Source organism: Artemia sp. Qi Xiang Cuo, chromosome 20 (assembly GCF_049724085.1).
Source record: "Artemia sp. Qi Xiang Cuo chromosome 20, ASM4972408v1, whole genome shotgun sequence".
NCBI classification, from domain to species: domain Eukaryota; kingdom Metazoa; phylum Arthropoda; class Branchiopoda; order Anostraca; family Artemiidae; genus Artemia; species Artemia sp. Qi Xiang Cuo.
This window is the reverse complement of record NC_142813.1, coordinates 22107990-22129205: the sequence shown is the minus strand read 5'-3', so window position 1 is coordinate 22129205 and position 21216 is coordinate 22107990. Positions and strand designations below refer to the sequence as shown.

At 36.2% G+C, this 21216-nt stretch overlaps 1 protein-coding gene across 1 annotated transcript in view; it reads left to right on the top strand.

Annotated features, from left to right (window-relative positions):
• The first annotated feature begins 643 nt into the window (after positions 1 to 643).
• The window catches only part of Psn (presenilin), a 60893-nt gene continuing 40320 nt past the window's right edge, over positions 644 to 21216 (top strand). Inside the window, exons 1-2 of the mRNA XM_089106372.1 lie at positions 644 to 752; positions 19659 to 19902. Of these exons, the coding sequence (XP_088962498.1) occupies positions 19667 to 19902 (236 nt within the window). The 5' untranslated portion in view covers positions 644 to 752; positions 19659 to 19666. The remainder of the gene's footprint in view (positions 753 to 19658; positions 19903 to 21216) is intronic.

Here is a 21216-nt window from a genome sequence, read left to right as displayed (position 1 = left end):
CATCCGTGATTTTTATTCTGACAAAAAATACAAAATTCTACATTTACGCTGACGGGAGGTTAAAATCTTTACAAGTAGGGTTCTATGATATGCTGAATCTGATGGTACGTTTTTCTTTAAGATTCTTTGACTTTTTGGAGGGTTTCTCCCCTTTCGCAAAAATCACCAAAATTTTCTCAGGCTCGTATCTTTTGATGGGAACACTAAACTGAATGAATCCTATATATTTCGATTCAGCATAGAAAGCCAACTCTCTTTTATATGAGCAAGGCCTATCAGCTTAGAAGGCATTAATACAGCCAAGGCCTTTTGGAGGTTCTCAGCAACATTTGGAAGTCCTCCTGACTAAACGTATTTTGAGTTCGAGAACAGGCTATACCAACTTATGGATACAGGTAAGTATGCTGTGTATCAGCATGTATGAGTCAATGGATTAAATACATCATTGTTCTTCTTCTCGCCTTCCCAAACAAATTTCTATGTTGGATCTTTTCTGCAGGACGTTTACCAGTAGCATAAAATTCCGAAAACAGTCAAATGTTCAAATATCGTTTTCAATATCGATATTTTCGTTTCGATATTCGATATCGATATTTCCTCCCAGATATCGATATATCAATATCGATACTTAATATCGTCCAACACTACATAGCACTATTGTACTGTAGCCAGAAATAAAAATTAAAATATAAACAGCAATAAAATAAGTTTAGGCCTATTTAGATTTCCAGTACCGTTTCTTGGTTAGACAGGTTGGTTAAAATCGTTATAATAAAATATCTGCTCAAGTCCCTTGTTCTGGAGGTTCAGAATGTACTATGGCTGATGCTGATTTTCTCCATGGACCAACTAGTCTAGACCTAGTGTAAAAGGGAAACACTAGAGAATAGCCTTCTGTCTGATAAGATGTTAGGTTAAAAATTAAATTTTTTTTTGCAGTGAAGCTATCTACCATCTTCTGGTTTATTTACTGTTTTTTGAAAGTTTTGCCTGCATAAGCTCTCTTGATTGGCTAGAAATGACAATTTGAAACTAAATTTATAGTTTTAGCTAAGCACCAAATTTTACTTGTGAATAATTGTTGCCTAGACATTGGATTCTGGCTAGACACATGTCTAGACATGGGATTCTAGCTAGACACGCTTGTGAATGCTGCTTTACAAATAGAGTAAACATACCCCTTGATGCCGTTTTTATGCTCTTTCCAAATATAATAATCATTTTTGTCAGAAATGAATTTCACCCCCACCCCCATATATATCAGTTCAGGGTATATAGGCTATTTGCACATTAGGGGGGGGGGTAAATTTTATTTCTTATGTAAATGATAGTTAATTTTAAACTTTACCCCCCCCCCCCTATTTGCAAATTTATACCCTGATTTGGTATGTATAAGGGTGGGGGTAAAATTTATTTCTGACAAAAATGATTATTATATTTGGAAAGAGCATAAAAAAGTATCAAGCGGTATGTTTACTTTATTCATAAGTCAATCATATGAACTGCAAAACATTTACCCAGTAAATTGTCTGGTAAATTTTCAGCAGTTCATATAATAATCATTTTTGTCAGAAATGAATCCTACCCCCCACCCCTATATATACCAATTCAGGGTATATGTTTGCACATTAGGGGTGTGGGGGTAAAGTTTAAACTTACCTCTCATTTGTATCAGAAATAAACTTTACCCCACCCCCCGAATGTGCAAATATATACCCTGAATTGGTATATATAGGGGTGGTGTAAAATTAATTTCTGACAAAAATGATTGTTATATTTGGAAATAGCATAAAAAAAGGCATCAAAGGGTTTGTTTACTTTATTTGTAAGTCAATAATATGAACTGCTGAAAATTTACCAATTATCCAATAAGCTTACTAATGAAATAGCTAAGAAATTAGGGTAAATTTTTCACAGTTCATATTATTGACTTAAAAATAGAGTTAACATACCACTCAATGCCTTTTTTATGTTCTTTATGAATATAATAAATACTTCTATGTTTTTAACCACTTTTACATAACTTAACTAGTGTTAGTAATGTCTTTGAGCGGTTCCAACTCAGGGTGTATATTTGCACAGTAGGGAGTTGGGGGTGGGTTAATTTGAATTTGCAGTAGAAGCAATTATTATATTTGTAAAGAGCGTAAAAAAAGCATCAAGTGGTATGTTCACTTTATTTGTAAGGCAAAAATATGAACTGCAAAAAATTTACCAGAAATAGAAATATCTTTAGAATTGGAATTTCATCCTGAATCTAAATATAATATTGATTTGCAGCAGAAATGAGCTTTGCCCCCCCCCCACATAATGTAGCCTACAGCTTGAAATATTTATATGCAACAAATCTTTCTTTGTTTTGATGAACTGATAAATCAATTTGAAGAAAAAGTGACTTACAGAGAATTCAGTGCATATATACAACTCAGGGTAAATACTCTTTACACATTAGGGAGGGTAGCACCTTTTTTAATGTAAAAGAACATTATATTTATACTCATTATTGAACTCATATTCTAAAGGCAAGGCTGTACCCAGGATGTTTTTTCAGGGGGGGAGTTTACTCAAATATTTTTTTTTGGGGGGGGGGAGTTACAAAAAAAAACGCATAAATTTTTTTTTTATATGCATTTTTGTTATGTTTTTACTAGTCAGACAAATATTTTTTTTGGGGGGGGGGATTCTAACCCCCCCCCCTGGATACAGCCTTGTCTAAATGTAGCCTGTGTCTGTTTTTTAGCCATCTTGTTAGTGAGTTAATCAGAAAATCCCCCTCCCCCCCCCACCACCACCACCCCTAATGCTTCTGATTGTAGCCATAAATAATATTTTCTATATTGTTTTTCATCTCTTAATGTTTTATATTTCTTTGTTAATGTGTAGTTGCATTCTTGACCTATCAAAAGTATTATCTGACAGCAATAGAAACAAGATTAGTTGGATAAGTACATTATTTAAATATGGATAAAAATGGAAGGAAATATACAAACCTGATTAATGGAAACATTCTGCATTTTATGAAATAGGAATTTTGTTGTTTTAGTATTGTACATATCCTAGAGCTATATATAGGGCAATTAGGGGGGGGGGGGTGTGGTATATATTGCCAGAGTAGTTAATAATGTATGAAAGAGTGTTGATTGGGAAATCAAATGGTAGGCCTACTGCTCTTTGGTTACTATAGTGCTACCTTAAGACAGCTGTCATAGATTATTAGACTGCAGCTATTCAAATCTTGTACTTAAATCATCTCTTATGACAGCATGTTAATCATTTTGAATATAAAACCTGGGTCCACCTTTTTGGGCTGTCTACCAGTTAAGAAGTATTGACATATATCTGGGAGTATCCAAAAGTATCTGATTCTTCCTGCTTAAAATTTTTTTGAAAGGCTGTTAATTCTAGGATGATAAGATTGATAATTTTTTTTTGGATGGATAATTTGATTTAACAAGCAAAATACAGAATATTTTTGCTGCACCTGCTAAGAAAACCTCTAAGGGCTTGTTGGCAGCAGGTTGGAATCTTATACTCTAGAAATTCTAAAAAAAAAAATATCCCACATAATAATTGGATATCTACAAGCAAAGATTTTGGTCCCTGGATATTAAAATGCACAACCAGAAGGACATCCTCCCACCAAGGTCTGGAATCCCAATATCCTGGCTCCTTCAAAAATGTTCTATTGATAACACACCATATCAATAGTAAATACTGATTTATTGGTTTTAGTAAATTTTGAAAAACTTTCCCTGAACTTAAAAACAAGTTTAAAACCTATAGTGAAAGAAAAGTATATTCAACAAAAATGAAAGAAAGTGTAAATCTTACTTTAGAAACTGTTCATTTATTTATTAACTCCAAAATGCAGTAAGCTTTACCAAGCTTGTCGCACTAAATGTTATAACAATTTAGGAGAATGCTGAAGCACACTGTATGACAACATGATATAAACATGCAACTCTGTGAAAACATGCAGGTCACAAAAACAACTAATAAAAAAAAGAAATATTCTCAAAACAGATCATGGTAAGACCTAGTATGGAAATCCAAAGAGGCTAAACTAGTTAAACCAGTTCATAGCTAAACTAGTTCATACCAGTTATAAGCCTTTAGTTAGTCTGGGTGTAATGCTGTAGAATGTGTAATTGTTTCTTGAATGTTTTTACTATCAACAGATCAGAATAAGTTGGTTTTCTTATTCTAACAAGAGACTATATATATTGTTGGAACCTTTGGTCCTGGTTTTTTTCAGATAAATGTTCTTTCTATTTTTCTTTGGTTCTGTTAATTATCCCCTTTCCTTTGCAGGGTAATCTTTAATTTTCTCTTAGTTATGATATCACCATTTTCCTTGATTGTGTAGTCAGCTAAATTCACGGATGGTAACTGCGTAATTATACGGGTGAGTCATCCAACTAAAAGTTTATTTTTGGATAGCAATTTTAGTTGAAATTGACAGGGGCGAGAAAAGGGTAATAAAGTTGATTCATTTGAGTTAATGTTTAACTGGTGAGGGCTTGGATTGGCTGGAAATATTGTGCTTATGGACAGAATTAACCTGCAGCACAGAGGCAGCTTTAATGTTCTAAGGGCAAGGTTTTTGTAAATATTTTCTGTTCTTGTACAGTGTTAAAAGTGAATACAGTAGCCTAAGAAATCTTTTCTTTATATCTTTGACTGTTTTTGATTTGCCTAGGTAAAGTCAAGAGCCTACAGAGAGGCTGAGAGTAGATTAGCTTGGTATAGGTAAAGAATCTTATACTAAGCAAGAGATCTTTCCTTGAGAGAGAGATAGGAAATTGGGAGAGTTTGATCTTTATGGCGCCTGGGGCCAAATAGTGTGGCACTTTTATACCACAAGGAAAGTACACTTGTCAGAGAACCCTGACAGTTGTGTAAACTGCCAGAGACAGGACAAGCAGAAATATGTGGCGCATAGAAGTTATGCTGGCTTCTGGGATACTGCCAGATTACTCTGGTGGCATTAGAGGGGTTTTTTTTTTTTTTTGTCAGAAGAAAGATCATGGATGTGTCTTTATTTATTTTTTTTTTTTCTTGGGCAATTGTATTGAACCAATTGCCCTAGAATATTATGAGGCTCATTTAAAGGGAAATTAAAAGTTTTACTGCCATTTCCAAGTGACAAAAAAACTGGAGGGCAGTTAGTCCCCCTCCCAGACCTTTTTTTCCCAAAAGCAACGTGATCAAAATTTTGAGATAGCCATTCTGTTCAGTATTGTTGAAAGGTAAAATAACTGTGTCCTTGGAGATGACATGACCCCTCAGAACCACCAGAAAAAGGGCTGCAAGTTACAAAATTTGCTTATTGATTATGGGGGGATTTTCTGTGGATGGACTTTCTATGGGAAGAATTTCCAATTGGAATTGGAGTTTCCAGGGGTGAACTTTTCAGGGGAAATTTCACATGAGGGGCATTTATATATGAAATTCGTTTTATTTGTCATATCTACTTGTTGACCCTTTTTACATGTGGAGATGCTTTGGAGAATTGTCTAGGGATAATGTTCAACAGCGTTGAAATTCTTTGGGGGATTTTTACATAGGAGGGGGATTTCCTACAGGAAAAAATCTCCATGAGGGGGGGATTATCACCAGGAGGAAATTCTCCATGGCTCAAATTTCTGCAGGAGAGACTTTCCATTAGGAGGGGGGATTTCTGGAAAATATTTTCAACACAGGGAGGGTTCCCCCATGACCTTAAAAAGGATAAGAAATTAAATAAAAACAAGTCTTTCTTCAAATGAAAGTGTGCTAAGGAATATTCTTCAGTTTTTCTTCAAATGAAAGTATAGTATTTTTCAGGTGGAATCATAAGCAAGAAATTTTCTGGGGGGAATTTGCAGCTAAGCTGTAATTGTCCAAGGTAATTTCCCAACAGAAGAATTTTACATGGGAGGTACTTTCTATGGAAGAATTGTGCGTGGGGGGATTTTACATGGAGGGGGAGGGTAGATTTCCTGGGTTTATTTAAAAAACAATAAGAAAGTAAATTGAAAAAAAAGAAGTTTTTTTCTACTGATGGTAAGGAAAAACATTAAAACTTAAAACAAACATAAATTGTTCTGTATATGAGGAAGGTATCCCCTTCTCAATACTTTGCTCTTTATGCTAAAGTTTGACTTTTTTTCCCAATTCTTTAAGAACAATTCCTGAAACACAAGGGCCATGTAAATAGAATCAAAAGCTTTTTTAAAGTTCTTAAAAAACTTTATTGTGAAGAGAGGTGTACTGTGGAGGGGACAGCCCCCTCATATATGGAATAATTTCTGTTTGTTTTTAGTTGTAATGTTGCTCCTTGCTTCCAGTAGAAAAAACTTGTTTTTTTATTTGATTTATTGCTTAAAGGCTAGTAACCATCAAACAGTTTGTGGTAATGAACTGTAAGTAAGGATCAACCTAGCTCAATAGTAACCGAAACTCTAAAAAATGGAATTTTGATACAAGTAGATGCATCAAAAGAATCGGATTTTTATGCTGATGTCAAATATATAATTTTCATCAAGTTTAGTCCTACCCATCAGCAGTTACAAGCCTGAAAAAATTTGCATTATTTTCGAAAAAAAGGGGGAAACAACCTCTAAAAGTGATAGAATCTTAATGAAAATCAAAACACCAGATTCAGCTTATCACAAAACCCTATTGTAGAGGTTTCAAGCTTCTATATGCAAAAATGTGGAATTTTGTATTTTTTGCCAGAAGACAGATCACGGATGTGTGTTTATTTGTTTTTTTTTCCAGGGGTGATTGTATCAACCCAGTGGTCCTAGAATATCACAAGAGGGCTCATTCGAACAGAAATTAAAAGTTCTACTGTCCTTTTTAAGTGACCAAAAAATGGAGGGCAACTAGGCCCCCTCCCACGCTCAGTTTTTTTCCAAAGTCAACTGATAAAAGTTTTGAGATAGCCATTTTGTTCAGCATAGTTGAAAATCTAATAAATATGTCTATGAGGATGACTTAATCTCCCGCAGTCCCTGGGGGAAGGGCTGCAACTTATGAACTTTGCCCATTGTTTACATATAGTATTGGTTATTGGGAAGTATACAGATGTTTTAGGACGGATTTTTTTCTGGTGGGGGGGGTTGGAGGAGGAGGCTACGTGGGAGGATCTTTCAATTGAGGTTGTTTTCATGGGGGAAGGGACAGTTCTATGAGGGGGACGCCGGATTTCCTAGCATCATTTAAAAAACGATCATAAATTAAATAAAAAACAAGTTTTTTCAACTGAAAGTAAAGAGCAACAGTAAAACTTAAAACGAACAGAAATTATTACGTATATGAGGGGGTTCTCTCCTAGTCAATGCCTCGCTCTTTACGCTAAAGTTTTTTTTAGTACTTTCAAGGAAGCTATCTATTCTAATTAAATGGCCTTTGTGATTCAGGGGTGATTCTTACCAAATTCAAACAAAATTCGAACTTTAGCATAAAGACCAAGGTTTAGCAAGAGCGAACTTTAGCGGAAGGGCTGCAAGTTATGAACTTTGCCCATTGTTTACATATGGTATTGGTTATTGGGAAGTATACAGATGTTTTAGGACGGATTTTTTTTCTGGTGGGGGAGGGTCGGAGGAGGAGGCTACGTGGTAGGATCTTTCCATGGAGGATGTTTTCATGGGGGAAGGGACATTTCTATGAGGGGGACGCCGGATTTCCCAGCATCATTTAAAAAACGATTAGAAATTAAATAAAAAACAAGTTTTTTCAACTGTAAATAAGGAGCAACATTAAAACTTAAAACGAACAGAAATTATTACGTATATGAGGGGGTTCTACTCTAGTCAATGCCTTGCTCTTCACGCTAAAGTTTTTTTTTAGTACTTTCAAGAAAGCTATCTATTCTAATTAAATGGTCTTTGTGATTCAGGGGTGATTCTTACTGAATTCGAACTTTAGCGTAAAGAGCAAGGTATTGGCTAGGGAGAGAACCCCCTCATATACATAATTATTTCTGTTCGATTAAAGTTTTAATGTTGCTCCTTACTTTCAGTTGAAAAAACTTGTTTTTTTTATTTAATATCTCATAGAGATTGCATGATTTTGGTAAGTTGTACTAGAATGTAACAAATTTTAACTGTTGTTTGGTAAGAAGAGGAGACCAGGTTATCCCAGACAGCTATTTTTGTGAAGCTAAATTCAGGAACCCATTTGACTGATTGGTGACTTTGAAAGCTCAAACTGCTTGCTTTCTCCTGAAGTTTATTTAGTCCAACGTTTGTATTTTTTCTTCTTTAACATAGTGGGATGAAAGATTAGTTTTCACAAACGTTGCATGATGAAAGATTACATTTGAATACATGGTCACGTTTTGATCTCTCAGACAATGTAGGAAAGCTCGATTGTATTCGTGAACGGTTTTCGATTTATAACGTCATCTGTCTTCAAGAGCACCTCCTTACCCGTGATAATTTCGAACTCCTGCAGCAATATCTGGGCAAATCCTTATTTATTCACGAAGCTAAGCATCGTTACAGCAGGGGAAGGTCATCTGGTGGTACTGCAGTGATTGTCGACGACCGCCTACAATGTCAATTCCTTGAATCCTGTGATTTCAACACGGCAGTGGAATTCCAAGGTCCTACCGGATTTTTCTTGTAAATGTGTACCTACCAACAAATATGAACGATATCTGATCAGAGCAGAAGTTTGCCGAAGCGTGTAACCACTTAGGCAGATTAGCACAAAGGCTTGGTAACAGACGGTATGTTATATGTAATGATTTCCAGTGCAACCTCATTCTACCAGGTAAACTATCCGACATTTTAATAGCCTCTTTACCTGACTGTGTTTCAGCACATAATAAAACACGGGATTTCACATATATTCATAACTCTGGATCTACCAGCAACATTGACCATGTACTCTCAAACTTAAGGTTGACAGTTCAGTTCAAGTTGACTCTGATCACGTATTGAGTGACCATCTTGGCCTATAGTTCAGGGTTTCGTTTAGCCCAACTTCGAAACGAAACACTGGTGGTATGTTCTACACAAATACTGAGTGGCGTAAGATAAACTGTGAAGTATATGTGAAACTTGTGACAACATCTTGAACAAAATCAAAGTGCCTTTCCATCTACTGATGCACAATACAAAAGACCCAACATCTTTAGATATATGCTCTTCGGAAATCATCCATGCTATGAAAGTTGCAGAATCGACTGCCATGCCAAAGTGTCGAATGGGAAAAGGAACTCGTCGGCCGGGTTGGGATGAGTGTCCGTCAATCAAAGTCGCAAAACTACGCGCAAAGCTATGGTATCATATATGGCATGAATCAAATAAGCCTAGGTCAGGTATTTTACATAACTTGTTTCGTTCTACAAAAAAAACAACTATAGTTTGCTAGTCGAAAATCTCAAAATGAACGAAGCAGAAAGAGCATCAAGTGACGCTTTAAATCAACCAGTATGTGGAATTGCTTCAGAAAATCAAAACCGCAGCCTAAGCCATCGGCTACGAATATGAGTGAAGATGAATGGTCAAAACATTATTAATCCGGTTTTGGATCTAAAGATCCGGGTTTTGAAAGTGCTAGTGAGTTCGAACTGAAAAGTAAACTAGAACCGCTGCTTCAAAAGTGAAGTTTGTTTGTAGTTAAGAAAGCTGATGTTAAGGTTGCTATTAAACAGCTAAAGAGAAAGAAAGCTCCTGGATTTGATACAATCTCGTCTGAACATCTGTCTAATGGTTCTACACTACTATTAGAACATCTAACACTCCTGTATGAAATGTTCATAGATTCTGCAGTGGTCCCGAAATCTTTTTGTGCGGGTGTTGTGAGTAATATCCCAAAAAAGGGTAAAAACTCAAATGAATGTTCTGGTTATCGTCCCATAACAGTATCTACAACACTTAGCAAAGTTTTAAAAATAATTATTTCGCCGGAAATAGTGTCAAAATGCTCTTTAGATTACCGTCAGTTTGGGTTCCGTAGAAATCTGAGCTGAGCGTTTTCTCATCGGGTTTTTATGCGTATTATCTCAAAAGCAGGAATTTTGGGGAGCCCCCTGTTTGTGTTTAGTGTCGGTATATCGTCTGCCTTCGACTCGGTAATTCAAGCCCAGGTTTTTATTAATTTGTTGGAAAATGGTGTGAAGGCTTATGTAGTAGGTTGCCTCTCTTATTGGTATTGATATTCATTTATCCGGGTTAAACTGGGTCAAGAATTATCTAGTCCTATAAGGCTTTTTAGAGGGCTTCGGCAGGGATCAATTCTTAGTCCGATGATGTTCAATGTTCTTACTATAGTCAGTAACAAAGCATATATATGGAGAGTTCTTCCTAGGACTTTGTGATTTTAGTTTATTATGTTATGCTGATGATGTGCTTATGATAAGTAGTAACCTTGCAAGCCTTCATGGTAACATCGACCAGCTGATTGGTGGGTACAATGGCTTAGGTCTCAAAGTGAATGCCCAAAAGACAGAGTCCATGGTTATTTATCCGCGGTCGCCCTCGCGTAGTCTAGTATCTAGAATTGAGCCTTATGTCATCATTAATGGAACTAAAATATTTTCGGTGCATCAACTTAAGTACCTTTGTGTTACGTATGGCTATAGCATCATCAGTTCTAGGACCCTGCTGATCGAAAATGTATCAACCGCGATTCGATTTAGTTATGCTAAGTTAGCAGCGCTCAAGTATAGTTACAATAGAAAAGTGCTATCACGACTTCATTCTGTGATTGCATTTCCACATCTTCTATATATCTCACTGCTATGGGATTGGTTAACGGCAACAGAAAAATGAAACTTCGATCAGTTTATTGCAAGTATCTGACATTGTTGCTGCGTCTTCGGTTATACGAACGGTAGACCCAATTTCTGACCCGACAGAATTACTGCCAGATCTGGAAAATCAGGCTAGAAAAAGATAATTCGAAAAATTATCCGAGTTATTGCTGGTGCACACCCTTTATGACTGTGCTGATTAGTTAGTGTGTATGATTTTGATATTTGTAGTTTCTTTGCTTTTTTCCTTTTTCTTTCTTTGTACTCTGCTTGTCATTTTTGTTCATAAGCAGGCATAAATAAATCATTATTATTATTCATAACTTGTTATCAAACTCGTCTGGTTCTACCAGCCCCTTTTGGGAGAGGCAGTCTTGAAGTCTGATTTTTTTTAGTTGTCAAACCGTTTTTTGGCTTCATAATCATGCTTGCTCATCTTTTTCTTTGGTATCTGCTTGTCCTTCAATTCACCTTTTTTTCTGGAATGTCAGTCAATACTCTAATTCTACCTCTCAAACGGTTTCCACGACTTGTTGTCAATGTTCCGTCAGCCTTTGGCAATGGTCTAGGCAATTCTGGAGAACCCAAACTTGACTTTTAGCACATGAGACTGTAGGTATCTAGATCTGGCCATTCTGAAGTAGGATCATCAGCTAATTTCCATATAAAAGTGGTCTATCAGTAAATGAACAAGGAAAGAAAGCCACTTCCAGGAAAAATGGCATGATTGAAAGGATACATACTGGTAGAACTGACTAATGAAATTATGTTTCAAGGAAAAGTCTTTGCAAATATGGATCACAAGAGAGCTCTACTACCTTGTAAGTAGAGATGTGTTTACTCCATTTCAAATAAAGTAATTTTTTTTTTATTTTTTTTTTTGTAGTTCCTACTAAAAAAGTTTGAAGCTTCCAATATCCAAAGTTTGCATTTTGTCTGACTGGTGGGGTTGGAAGGTGAGCATGTTATTGCCAAACCCCTTACACAGGTTGACCCCACCAGGTCTTAGTGACTGTCATGGTTGTCTAGTAGCAAATGGCTGATTTTTCCTTATCTGTCTTTTATTATAAAGCGCTCCCTTGTTTGTAAAAGCAGGGCACTATTCATCCATCCACCTGAGTGCGCTGGTTCTAGTGTGGTGGGACGGGCGCCATGTATCATACATTGCACAGAGTGTACTCTAAGGAACGCAAAATATTCCTCTACCAATCTTTCTTACTCATGACTAAACACTCGCCTTTCAAAGTTTTTTTTTTTTTTGTCAAATTAAAGTGGTAGCCATCAATTTAAGAACCACTGCTGGATGGTGAAGAAGGGGAATGTTTGTCTGCGATAGCTATTGCTCTATTGATCTTTGGAAATAGTAATTTAACATAGACCGATTAATATCGTGTTCTTCCACGGCTTTTCGCTGTGTGATTTGTCAAAGATGACAGTTTTGGCTACTTTCTTTATACATTCCATAATGGGACCACCTGACATCTTATGTCTGTACCATAACGTCTTGGCATAGCTGTGAATTTCTATTGAAGATTTTTCATTAAGGGACAGAATAAAAAATATTCAAGTAGAGTTAATACGGAGATATGTTCAAATTATAGGCTGCCTGTAAAATAAAAGAAGATTTGTCTGATGAGTCAAAGCCAAAAGAAACAAGCGGGTTACAAGAACTTGTAAACCTCAAAAGTAATTGGGTAGAGATTAAATATTATCATTTCAAAGTAATTTATTAAGTTGACTAAGTTTTTAAACAATAAGTAGAGAATATTTGTTTCTTAGGAACTTTGAAGTCACATAGGGAAGCTACAGCCATGATTTTCATATTTGCAGTGGTAGCTGCAACCTTGTAATGGCTGAACCACAGCCCTTAGTAACCAAAAATTAGAAACGCGTTAAAAAAGAAAGTGGTCACAAAGGAAAAATTGTCATTTATAGCTGATCCAGGAATGGTAAAAATTATCTAAATTCATCTAAGTAGCATAATGTACGTATCTTCAAAAATAAATTTGTTGGAATTTCACAAAATAGCCTGAAACTCCAAAAAATGACGTTGGGTCTAAACAAAAAAGCACAATATTGAACTTGTCATGGCTGAAAACGCTATTCAGAAACCTTGCAGTCCCCTTGCTTCAACAACACGGACAATCACACTTTTGCATGGGTAGCACTGACATGTCTTCTTTTTTCTGCTTTTTCCTTTTCTGATGCTGGTGGGGCACTGGGACATCATAGAGGTAGTTAAAGACGGATATGGAAGGAAATTTCTATATCTACTTGCTTTTTTAATTTACAAAACATAATGTTAAGATGAAATACATTTTTTGACAAATAAACTGCATCTTCATTTATAAGATGGTAAGTGATTTCTTAATCGTAGTTTCAGTCATAAACAACGTCGTAGTATAACTACTTGGTGACGTAAGTTACAACTGTATTTTGTTTTTTACTATATTGAGCTCAGAAAAGCTGGAGTTTTTTTCCTGTGTGATCATGATTGCATAAAGAGCTGTTTAAGGACACATCTGGCAAAAACCAGATAAAATAGTATATAAAAAAGACATGGATAATCCACCTGCAGGCCATTAATTGGTATCGCTACCACATAGTGATTTGAACTCAATTCTCAAGAAGTTAAAGGAGTGTCAAATCCACTTAGCTGTGGTAGCAATTTGTAGGATTGGATTAAGAATTTCGATGTTACCATATACAGAGGCTGCCTAAATACAAAAGTGGTTACATCAAAGACCAATTTAATTTTACGAAACTTCAAAGAAAAAGATAAAATGGTATTTTCATTGCCAGATAAGGGCAAAAACCAGATAAAGGATTAGATATAAAAAAAAGACATCAAGTAAAAAAACAACAACAAAAAAAAAACAGATTTATCTGATGAGCTAAAGCTGAAGAAGCATGTGGGTGGCAAGAACTTGCGAATCTTAGAAGTAGTTATGTAGAGATTGGATATTATCATTCCAAAGTAATTCATTAAATTGAATAAAGCTTTATATATTAAAAAACAATAAGATGATACTTGTTTCTGAGAAACTATGAAGTTACATATAGAAATGATGAATAGTTCCGAGAATTCTTATAGCTTTATTTTGTATTATCTGGAGAGTGATAAAGCCTAACAATGCTAGGCAAAATAACATAGTCAATCATCTTTGACAGCTAAAATGCAGGTTTTTGACCACAAGGGGGTTATTCCAGACACTTTGGTAAAGTGTTCAAAGTTACCCCTTTACATATGTCCAAAATAACCCTAATGCGATCATAAACGGTTGGGCATGTGCCCTGAACAAACCAGAACAGGTAGCAATGTTCTGCAAAAATATAGCCCTAAGAATAACTGATTTGAAGCTACAAAGTTTGAATTTTATGGGAACTTCCAGTTAGTAGCTACAGAACTTATAAAAGGATTGAAAAATTCACGAGACTTACCTTCAAAATTACTTTTATCCAATTTTTTTAGACACGGTAAAAATATTGGCCTTTCATAATGAGATTTTTTAATATATCGTTAGGAGACACGATTTCAGGGTTTTTTAATGGAATTTTCTAGATGGCAATTACTGGGTAAATGGTCTGTCCAGAGTAACCCCTTATCTGGGATAACTCCAGTCTCTCCTACAACTTCTTTTGTCTCGTGGTTTAGAGATCAATTTGGAACTTTCAGGAGAGGTTTGTCTTTTTTTTTAGTGGGAAATGTGGCGAGGGGCCCTTCAAGCCTTTTTTTTAGGTCCAAGGGGACCTAGAAAACACCAAACTACTACTACTACTACTAACAACTCATCGCAGCACCAAGCCCCCTGAGGCCAACACAGCTACGCACGCTCCTCCTCCACCCCAATCTATTCAAAGCCTCCCTTTTTACACCCGCCCACGAAGTTCCCATTTCCTTTAAATCTTTCTTTATGACGTCCTCCCACCCCAGACGGGGACGACCTGCTTTCCGCTTAGCCCTAGATAGTTGGCCGAAAAGAACAATCTTCGGCAATCTGTCATCCTTCATCCGCACAACATGCCCTAACCACCTCAACCTTTCTTTCATTATAGACCTAGAAAGCGGTATTGAACCACATTTTTCGTATAGCCTATTGTTTGAAATACGGTCAGTCAGCCGGGTACCCAGAACAATCCTTAAGCAATTTCTCTGGAAAACATCTAGCAAATCTTCATCCGCTTTTCGGAGCGTCCATGCTTCAGAGCCATATTTGACCACTGTCATCACTGTTGCTTCTAAGATTCTAATCTTGGTTTGCAGACTTATCTTCCTATTCTTCCAGACTTTTTTTAACTGTGAAAAAACACCCTGAGCCTTGGCTATTCTACTTTTAACATCTTCACTGCTCCCACCATCTTTACTAATAATACTACCAAGGTAAGTGAAGCTGCCCACCTGATCAATGTTTTCATTACCCAACGTCACCTTTTCATCTTCAGTCATTCCTAGCCTTAGTGACTTGGTCTTCTTAACATTAATTTTCAAACCAATACTAGCACCCTGAACTCGCAAAACCTCTAAAACTTCATTCATTTTGCTTACACTTTCATCTAGGATGCTTAAATCATCAGCATAATCCAAGTCCAGGAGACTTTTTCCTCCCCATTTGATTCCGTGGTCTCCCATTGCCTTTCCTGTGCTCCTTAAAACACAGTCCATCAAAATAATCCATATAAAGGGGGATAGAACACAACCCTGCTTAACTCCTGATTTAATACTAAACCAGCTGCTAACCTCATTTCCTACCTTAACCGCAGCAGTGTTACTCTCGTACATAACATTAATCACTTTATTGTATTTGTCTGGTATACCATACAAGGATAAAACCTTTACTAAAGCTCCTCTATCAACAGAATCGAACGCTTGCTCATAATCTATAAAACTGAGGACCAAAGGTGTTTGAAAACTTAGGCACTTCTCAATTATCAACCTAAGAGTGAAAATTTGGTCAACACATCCTCTACCTTTTCTAAAACCGCACTGCTCTTCTCTTAAAACTTTGTCTACGGCATCTCTCAGTCTAAAAAGTTTCATATTACTAAGCAATTTGCTACCTACAGAGACCAGACTAATGCCTCAATATTTACCACACTCACTTTTATCACCTTTCTTATAAAGTGGCTTAATTAAGGTTTTCCTAAAATTGTTAGGTACTTCCCCTTTTTCAAAAATCATATTCATAATCTTCAGTAACTTATTTCTAACCTCAGAACCACCATATTTAAGAAACACATTAACTACCCTATCAGCACCTGGCGCCTTATTGTTCTTTAATCCTTTTAGTACTGTTGCTAATTCCTCCTCACAAAACAAATCTTCCTTCACATCCAAGGTATCAAAAACTTTTTCATTTTCCTCTATATTTTTTCCTGCAACTCTATCTCGATTAAGCAAATTCTCAAAATGTTCGGCCCATCTCGCTTTAGCTTTTTCCTTATCGCTAATTGCCACCCCATTCCTATCTTTAACTGGGACAAGTCCGGATTGACTACTACCTCTCAATTTGTTAACGTGCCAGTACAATATTTTACTATTATGCCGTCTAGCTGCATCTTCTAAATCCTCGGCAATTTTATCTATGGCCTCCACTTCACACCTCCTTAGTTCATATTTCAATGCTTTCTCCACTTTCTTTACATTCCTTTTGTTTTCATATGATCTATCACTCAGATAATTCTTGTACAAGTCCTTTCTCCTTTCTATTAAACATAAAGCTTTTTCACTAATATTCTTAGCTGCAGTTCTAGCTTTCTTCCCTAAGACACCTTCAGCAACTTCACAAACTATTTTTCAAAAATTATTCCAACCATCTTCCACATTATCAAATTTTAAACTCTCAAGATTAGTATTTAACTGTTCCTGTAAAGTTTCTCTCAAATTCTCATCTTGGAGTCTACTAACATCATAACTTCCCGGGAGGTAATTACCCTTCCTATATTTCAGCTTGAAATTAACCCTTGACACTACTAGATGGTGATCTTTACTTTTAACATCCATAACAGCACTCCTATATACCCTAGTATCTTGTATTGATCCTGCCAGTCTTCGGTTTACTATAGCATAATCAATAAGGCTTGCTGTCTTACCATCACGTGAATACCATGTTAGCTTATGAGCAATTTTATGACCAAACACCGTATTGGTTATAACTAGATTGTTATACCTACAAAATTGCAAAAGTCTGTATCCATTACTGTTTTCTTTTCCTACACCAAATTTACCTAAGCTGGGATACCATCTATCCTTATATCCACCAACATGGGTGTTGAAATCTCACAGCAATAAAATCATATTTCTACCTGGGACATTGTCTATTTGCTCCTGTAACTGTAAATAGAATTCATCTGAGTCACTAGTATCTACATCAGTCAGTTCTACAGGGGCGTATACTACTATATCTGATACCTTGAACTTTCTAGTCATAAAATAAGCAATTAGTATTCTATTATTAATTCCTTCCCAGCCTAAACAAGACTTAGCAGCTCCCTTATTCATCATGAGCCCTACTCCCTGTCTATGTAACCCATCCATCCTGCCTGAGTAAACAAATTCTATGTCACCTAATTTCATGCTTCCTACCCCTGGGATACGAGTTTCTGAAACTTCTAAAAAATCCAGTTCAAATCATTTGAATTCTTCGGTCAAAATTTCAAAACATGAGTCATTTTTTAACGTCGTGACATTCCAAGTTCCAATTTTCATGTTCTTTAAATCACTGAAATTAGTTTCACCTCAGGAAAAGCAATGATCCCGGATACCAGTGCAGGACAGAAATCACATATCTTCTCAAGTCTACACCAAACTGCTTAAGCCGGATTAGAACTGGAGAGCAGGAAGTCACTGGGACCTCCAGTATGACTGAAGTCTTTTTGCAATCCTGGGCCCTTTTTGGTCACAACATGGTTTTCAGCGCTTGGCGATGCTCTTCTATCAACAAGAGTCGAAATCCTGCACAGACAATCTCAAGCCTATTACCTCCGACTCATTATATATTCATGCCTACAAATATTATGCTACTACGGGGAGGCAACCCGTATAGATAAATTAGCTAGGAAGAGGTTTTTCAGCCCAAGATGCCCATCAAAACATACTAAGCCCAGCAAAATTGTCCATTAGTCAGAATCCCGTGCGAATGCTCTGTCGTTTACTAGGCTATAATTTCCTCAAGGGCTCCACTCCTCAAGTGGGAATAGAGTTGACCGCAAGGTTCCCAGTCTTGCAGGCACCCAAAAAAGGTTGAGGAAGCCCTTTGCAGAGGCTGTTGTCCATAGATCTGGATCTTCCGCGCTGCCGAAGTTGTCCTTCTATAGAAGATCCTCTCGTGATGGTGTTCTGCATCACCATGTAATTTAACCCATTGCTGGGAGAAGGTTTGCAACTCAAGGAACTTTTGAATAAACCCGTGTGTCCTTTTGAGTGTACATTTGAGGGGCCTTCTTCCTCCTCCGCCTGTATTTATGACCCCGGGCAAGGGTGCCCCAGATTCTATTATGGACCCCCAGGGACAAGGTCCCCCCTTGGTCCATGCCTCCTATGGAGGTACCCTACATATCTGTAGAGCGTTCCCCTATCGCCACCTGGGGACATGCTGAATGGCCTGGGGGAGGTCAGATAAACGGATCACTTTTGTTTTGCAAAGGCAATAACTCAGTGACATATTTAACCTACTACTTATAAATATACATAACTCACTGACTAGGCCTATATAAGTTATATACAGAAATATATAACTAAGTGACATATTTAACCTACTACTTATAAATATATGTAACTCACAGACTAGGCCTATATAAGTTATATACAGAAATATATAACTGAGTGACATATTTAGCCTACTACTTATAAATATGTGTAACTCACTGACTAGGCCTATCTAAGTTATATACAGAAATATATAACTATATATATATATATAGAAACATATAGAAATATATAACTGAGTGACATATTTAACCTACTACTTCAGATTGGCAAATCTTTGATTGCCGACCTAGGCGATCAAAGATTACCTAGGTTTTAACACTTGAACTAGTAAATTGGTGGGCATTGATGGCCCAAGTACAATTAGCCCTCCATGGGCAAAACAGGGGAGAAATAGATAAAATTTGCGCTGATTTTAATTTCTACAGGAGTATTTAATCAAGAAAATGTATTTTATTGACAACTGATCTTTTATTAAGATTAAGACTAGAATAGTTGTTTTTTAATTTTATTCCATTATTTTATCTATATAATCCAAGGGTAAAATTCTACTTTAGCTACTTTTGGCTATCTTGGAAAGGGGTTAGGTTAGGAAAATGAAACTTTCAGGGATGGGTCTACAGGCTAAAGTGTGTCCTGGGAAGGTATTTCAAAGGGTAAATATTTACCAAATCATATTATTGAGTTGACATTACCTAGTAATGACTACAGGTGTGCCTGTAATTCTAACATGGTAACTTCCCTACCCCCCCCCCCCCCCGCCGAGGCTAAATGACAGGATTATACTGGTGTAAATGTATAACAATTCACCTCATAAGGAGACATGTTAAGAAAACAAGGTACTTATTAAGAATCTGATAAACATGCAAGAAGTGAAGTTTTGTTTAATGAAATTAAACAAAAGTTCTTACTTTAGTACCAAAAACAGTTCTTACTTCACAGTATGCAAAACAATCCTAACAATACAAAACAAAACAATCACAGTATGAAAACACCAAAGATCTGAAAGAAATTTAAAGCAAAGGTACAAGAAAGTACAACTATATAATTGAGTTACTCCTTGTCCAAGTCAGAATGTTCTGAGTTTTGTTATGGCTTCAGTTTGACTTTAGATCCTTGTTTAGTCTGATGAACTAGTGTTTTCGTCAAATGGTTGTTGGCTTTATATTTATAGTCGTTTGACTTTAATCATCATTATAGATATTCTTATGTCCAATAACCATTCATCACAGCAAAGACTGGATCCTCAGAATGACAGAGTTCATAATGATAATCAGCCCCAGAATCAAAGGGAATGGGCTCAAGAAGAGGAAGAAGAAATTGAATTGAAATATGGAGCAGAGCATGTCATCAAGTTATTCATCCCAGTCAGTCTTTGCATGCTGGTTGTTGTTGCAACTATTTCATCAGTTACATCATACACTCAGAATTTTGGAGTGTATTTGTAAGTATTTTATGTGATACTTTTACAAGTAAAATTAAATACACTTGGCATGTTGTTAGCCTGGATGTTTTTTTTTACAATTATGTTCAACCACAATTATTGATTTAATGGACCCAACTCAAAATCATGAAGGAATTGACCAAGACTTTAATATTTTTTACTGATTGAATTTATGTTTGAGAAAACATTGTTTGGCAATCAATCATTAAAAATCCTTTTTTTTCTACTAAAAAGTTAAAAAAAGACAAAAATTGCTTAATTTCAGCTAAACTGTTAATGGAATATGTATCCATAAGTCAGAAATTCTTTGGTTGTCTCACAAGATTATCTCACCAACACTCAAGGGGGGGGGGGTGACACATTCTATACCTAATCTTTAGCTAACTTGTTAAATAATAAAAAAACCATAGAACGCCACTCAAAGTTTGTACACAGAGTAACTCAAATAGAAGCTGATTTTAATGAAATGAGATAGAAACATTTAACCTGGGGATAAAAGATTTATAGATGTATTTTTACTGATATAATAATTTTTTAATTTGTATTGGTACGGTAATTACGTACGGTACGGTACGTACGGTAGGTACGGTACGGCGACGCCAGATAATGATACTAAAAAGCAAGTGGATTAAATAAAGAAGCTGAAATTATGATGAGGGGATAGGAAACTACTTTTGAGGCAGGAGGAGGAGGCATTGAGTCATGGTTTATTTTGGAGGAGGAGGGGGTGCCAGACACCTCAAAGAGTGTATTTGAATGCCCGAATGCTATAACTCCCTATTAGCCTCATATGGCTCTCGTTTTCCTTTTCATTGAATCGAGCTTTTTCAATTCTTCATCAACATGCTTCTTTCAAATTACGCTTCCTATCATTTAGTTTTGAAAATATGATACAATAGAACAAGAAAAAAGAAAAGAAATGCTAGAAATTCAGTTATCTAATATTTGGCTCAATATGAGCGTGAATTATATTCCCTTCATCTCTAATTCATAGCTTGAAGCATCATTCATCTCAAAATATTAAGCTGGTAAGTTAACTTGTATTTTTCCCATTGTTAGTCAACTGTTTTAACACAACAAAAGTTATGGACATAAATCACCAAACTTGGTATTAGAGTGCTGACATGCGAAAAAGACGTGTCATGCTACAAAACCATAAAAGGTTTAAGACAAATATTGAGATTGTGTCTGTGAAGGAGTATGTATTGGAACAAATCTGATGCAAACTTACTTTGATTTGAAAGGGATTATATTAGAGATACATGCTGACAAGAACATTCTGAGTGTAGAGAGGTTGTTTCAACAACATTTTGC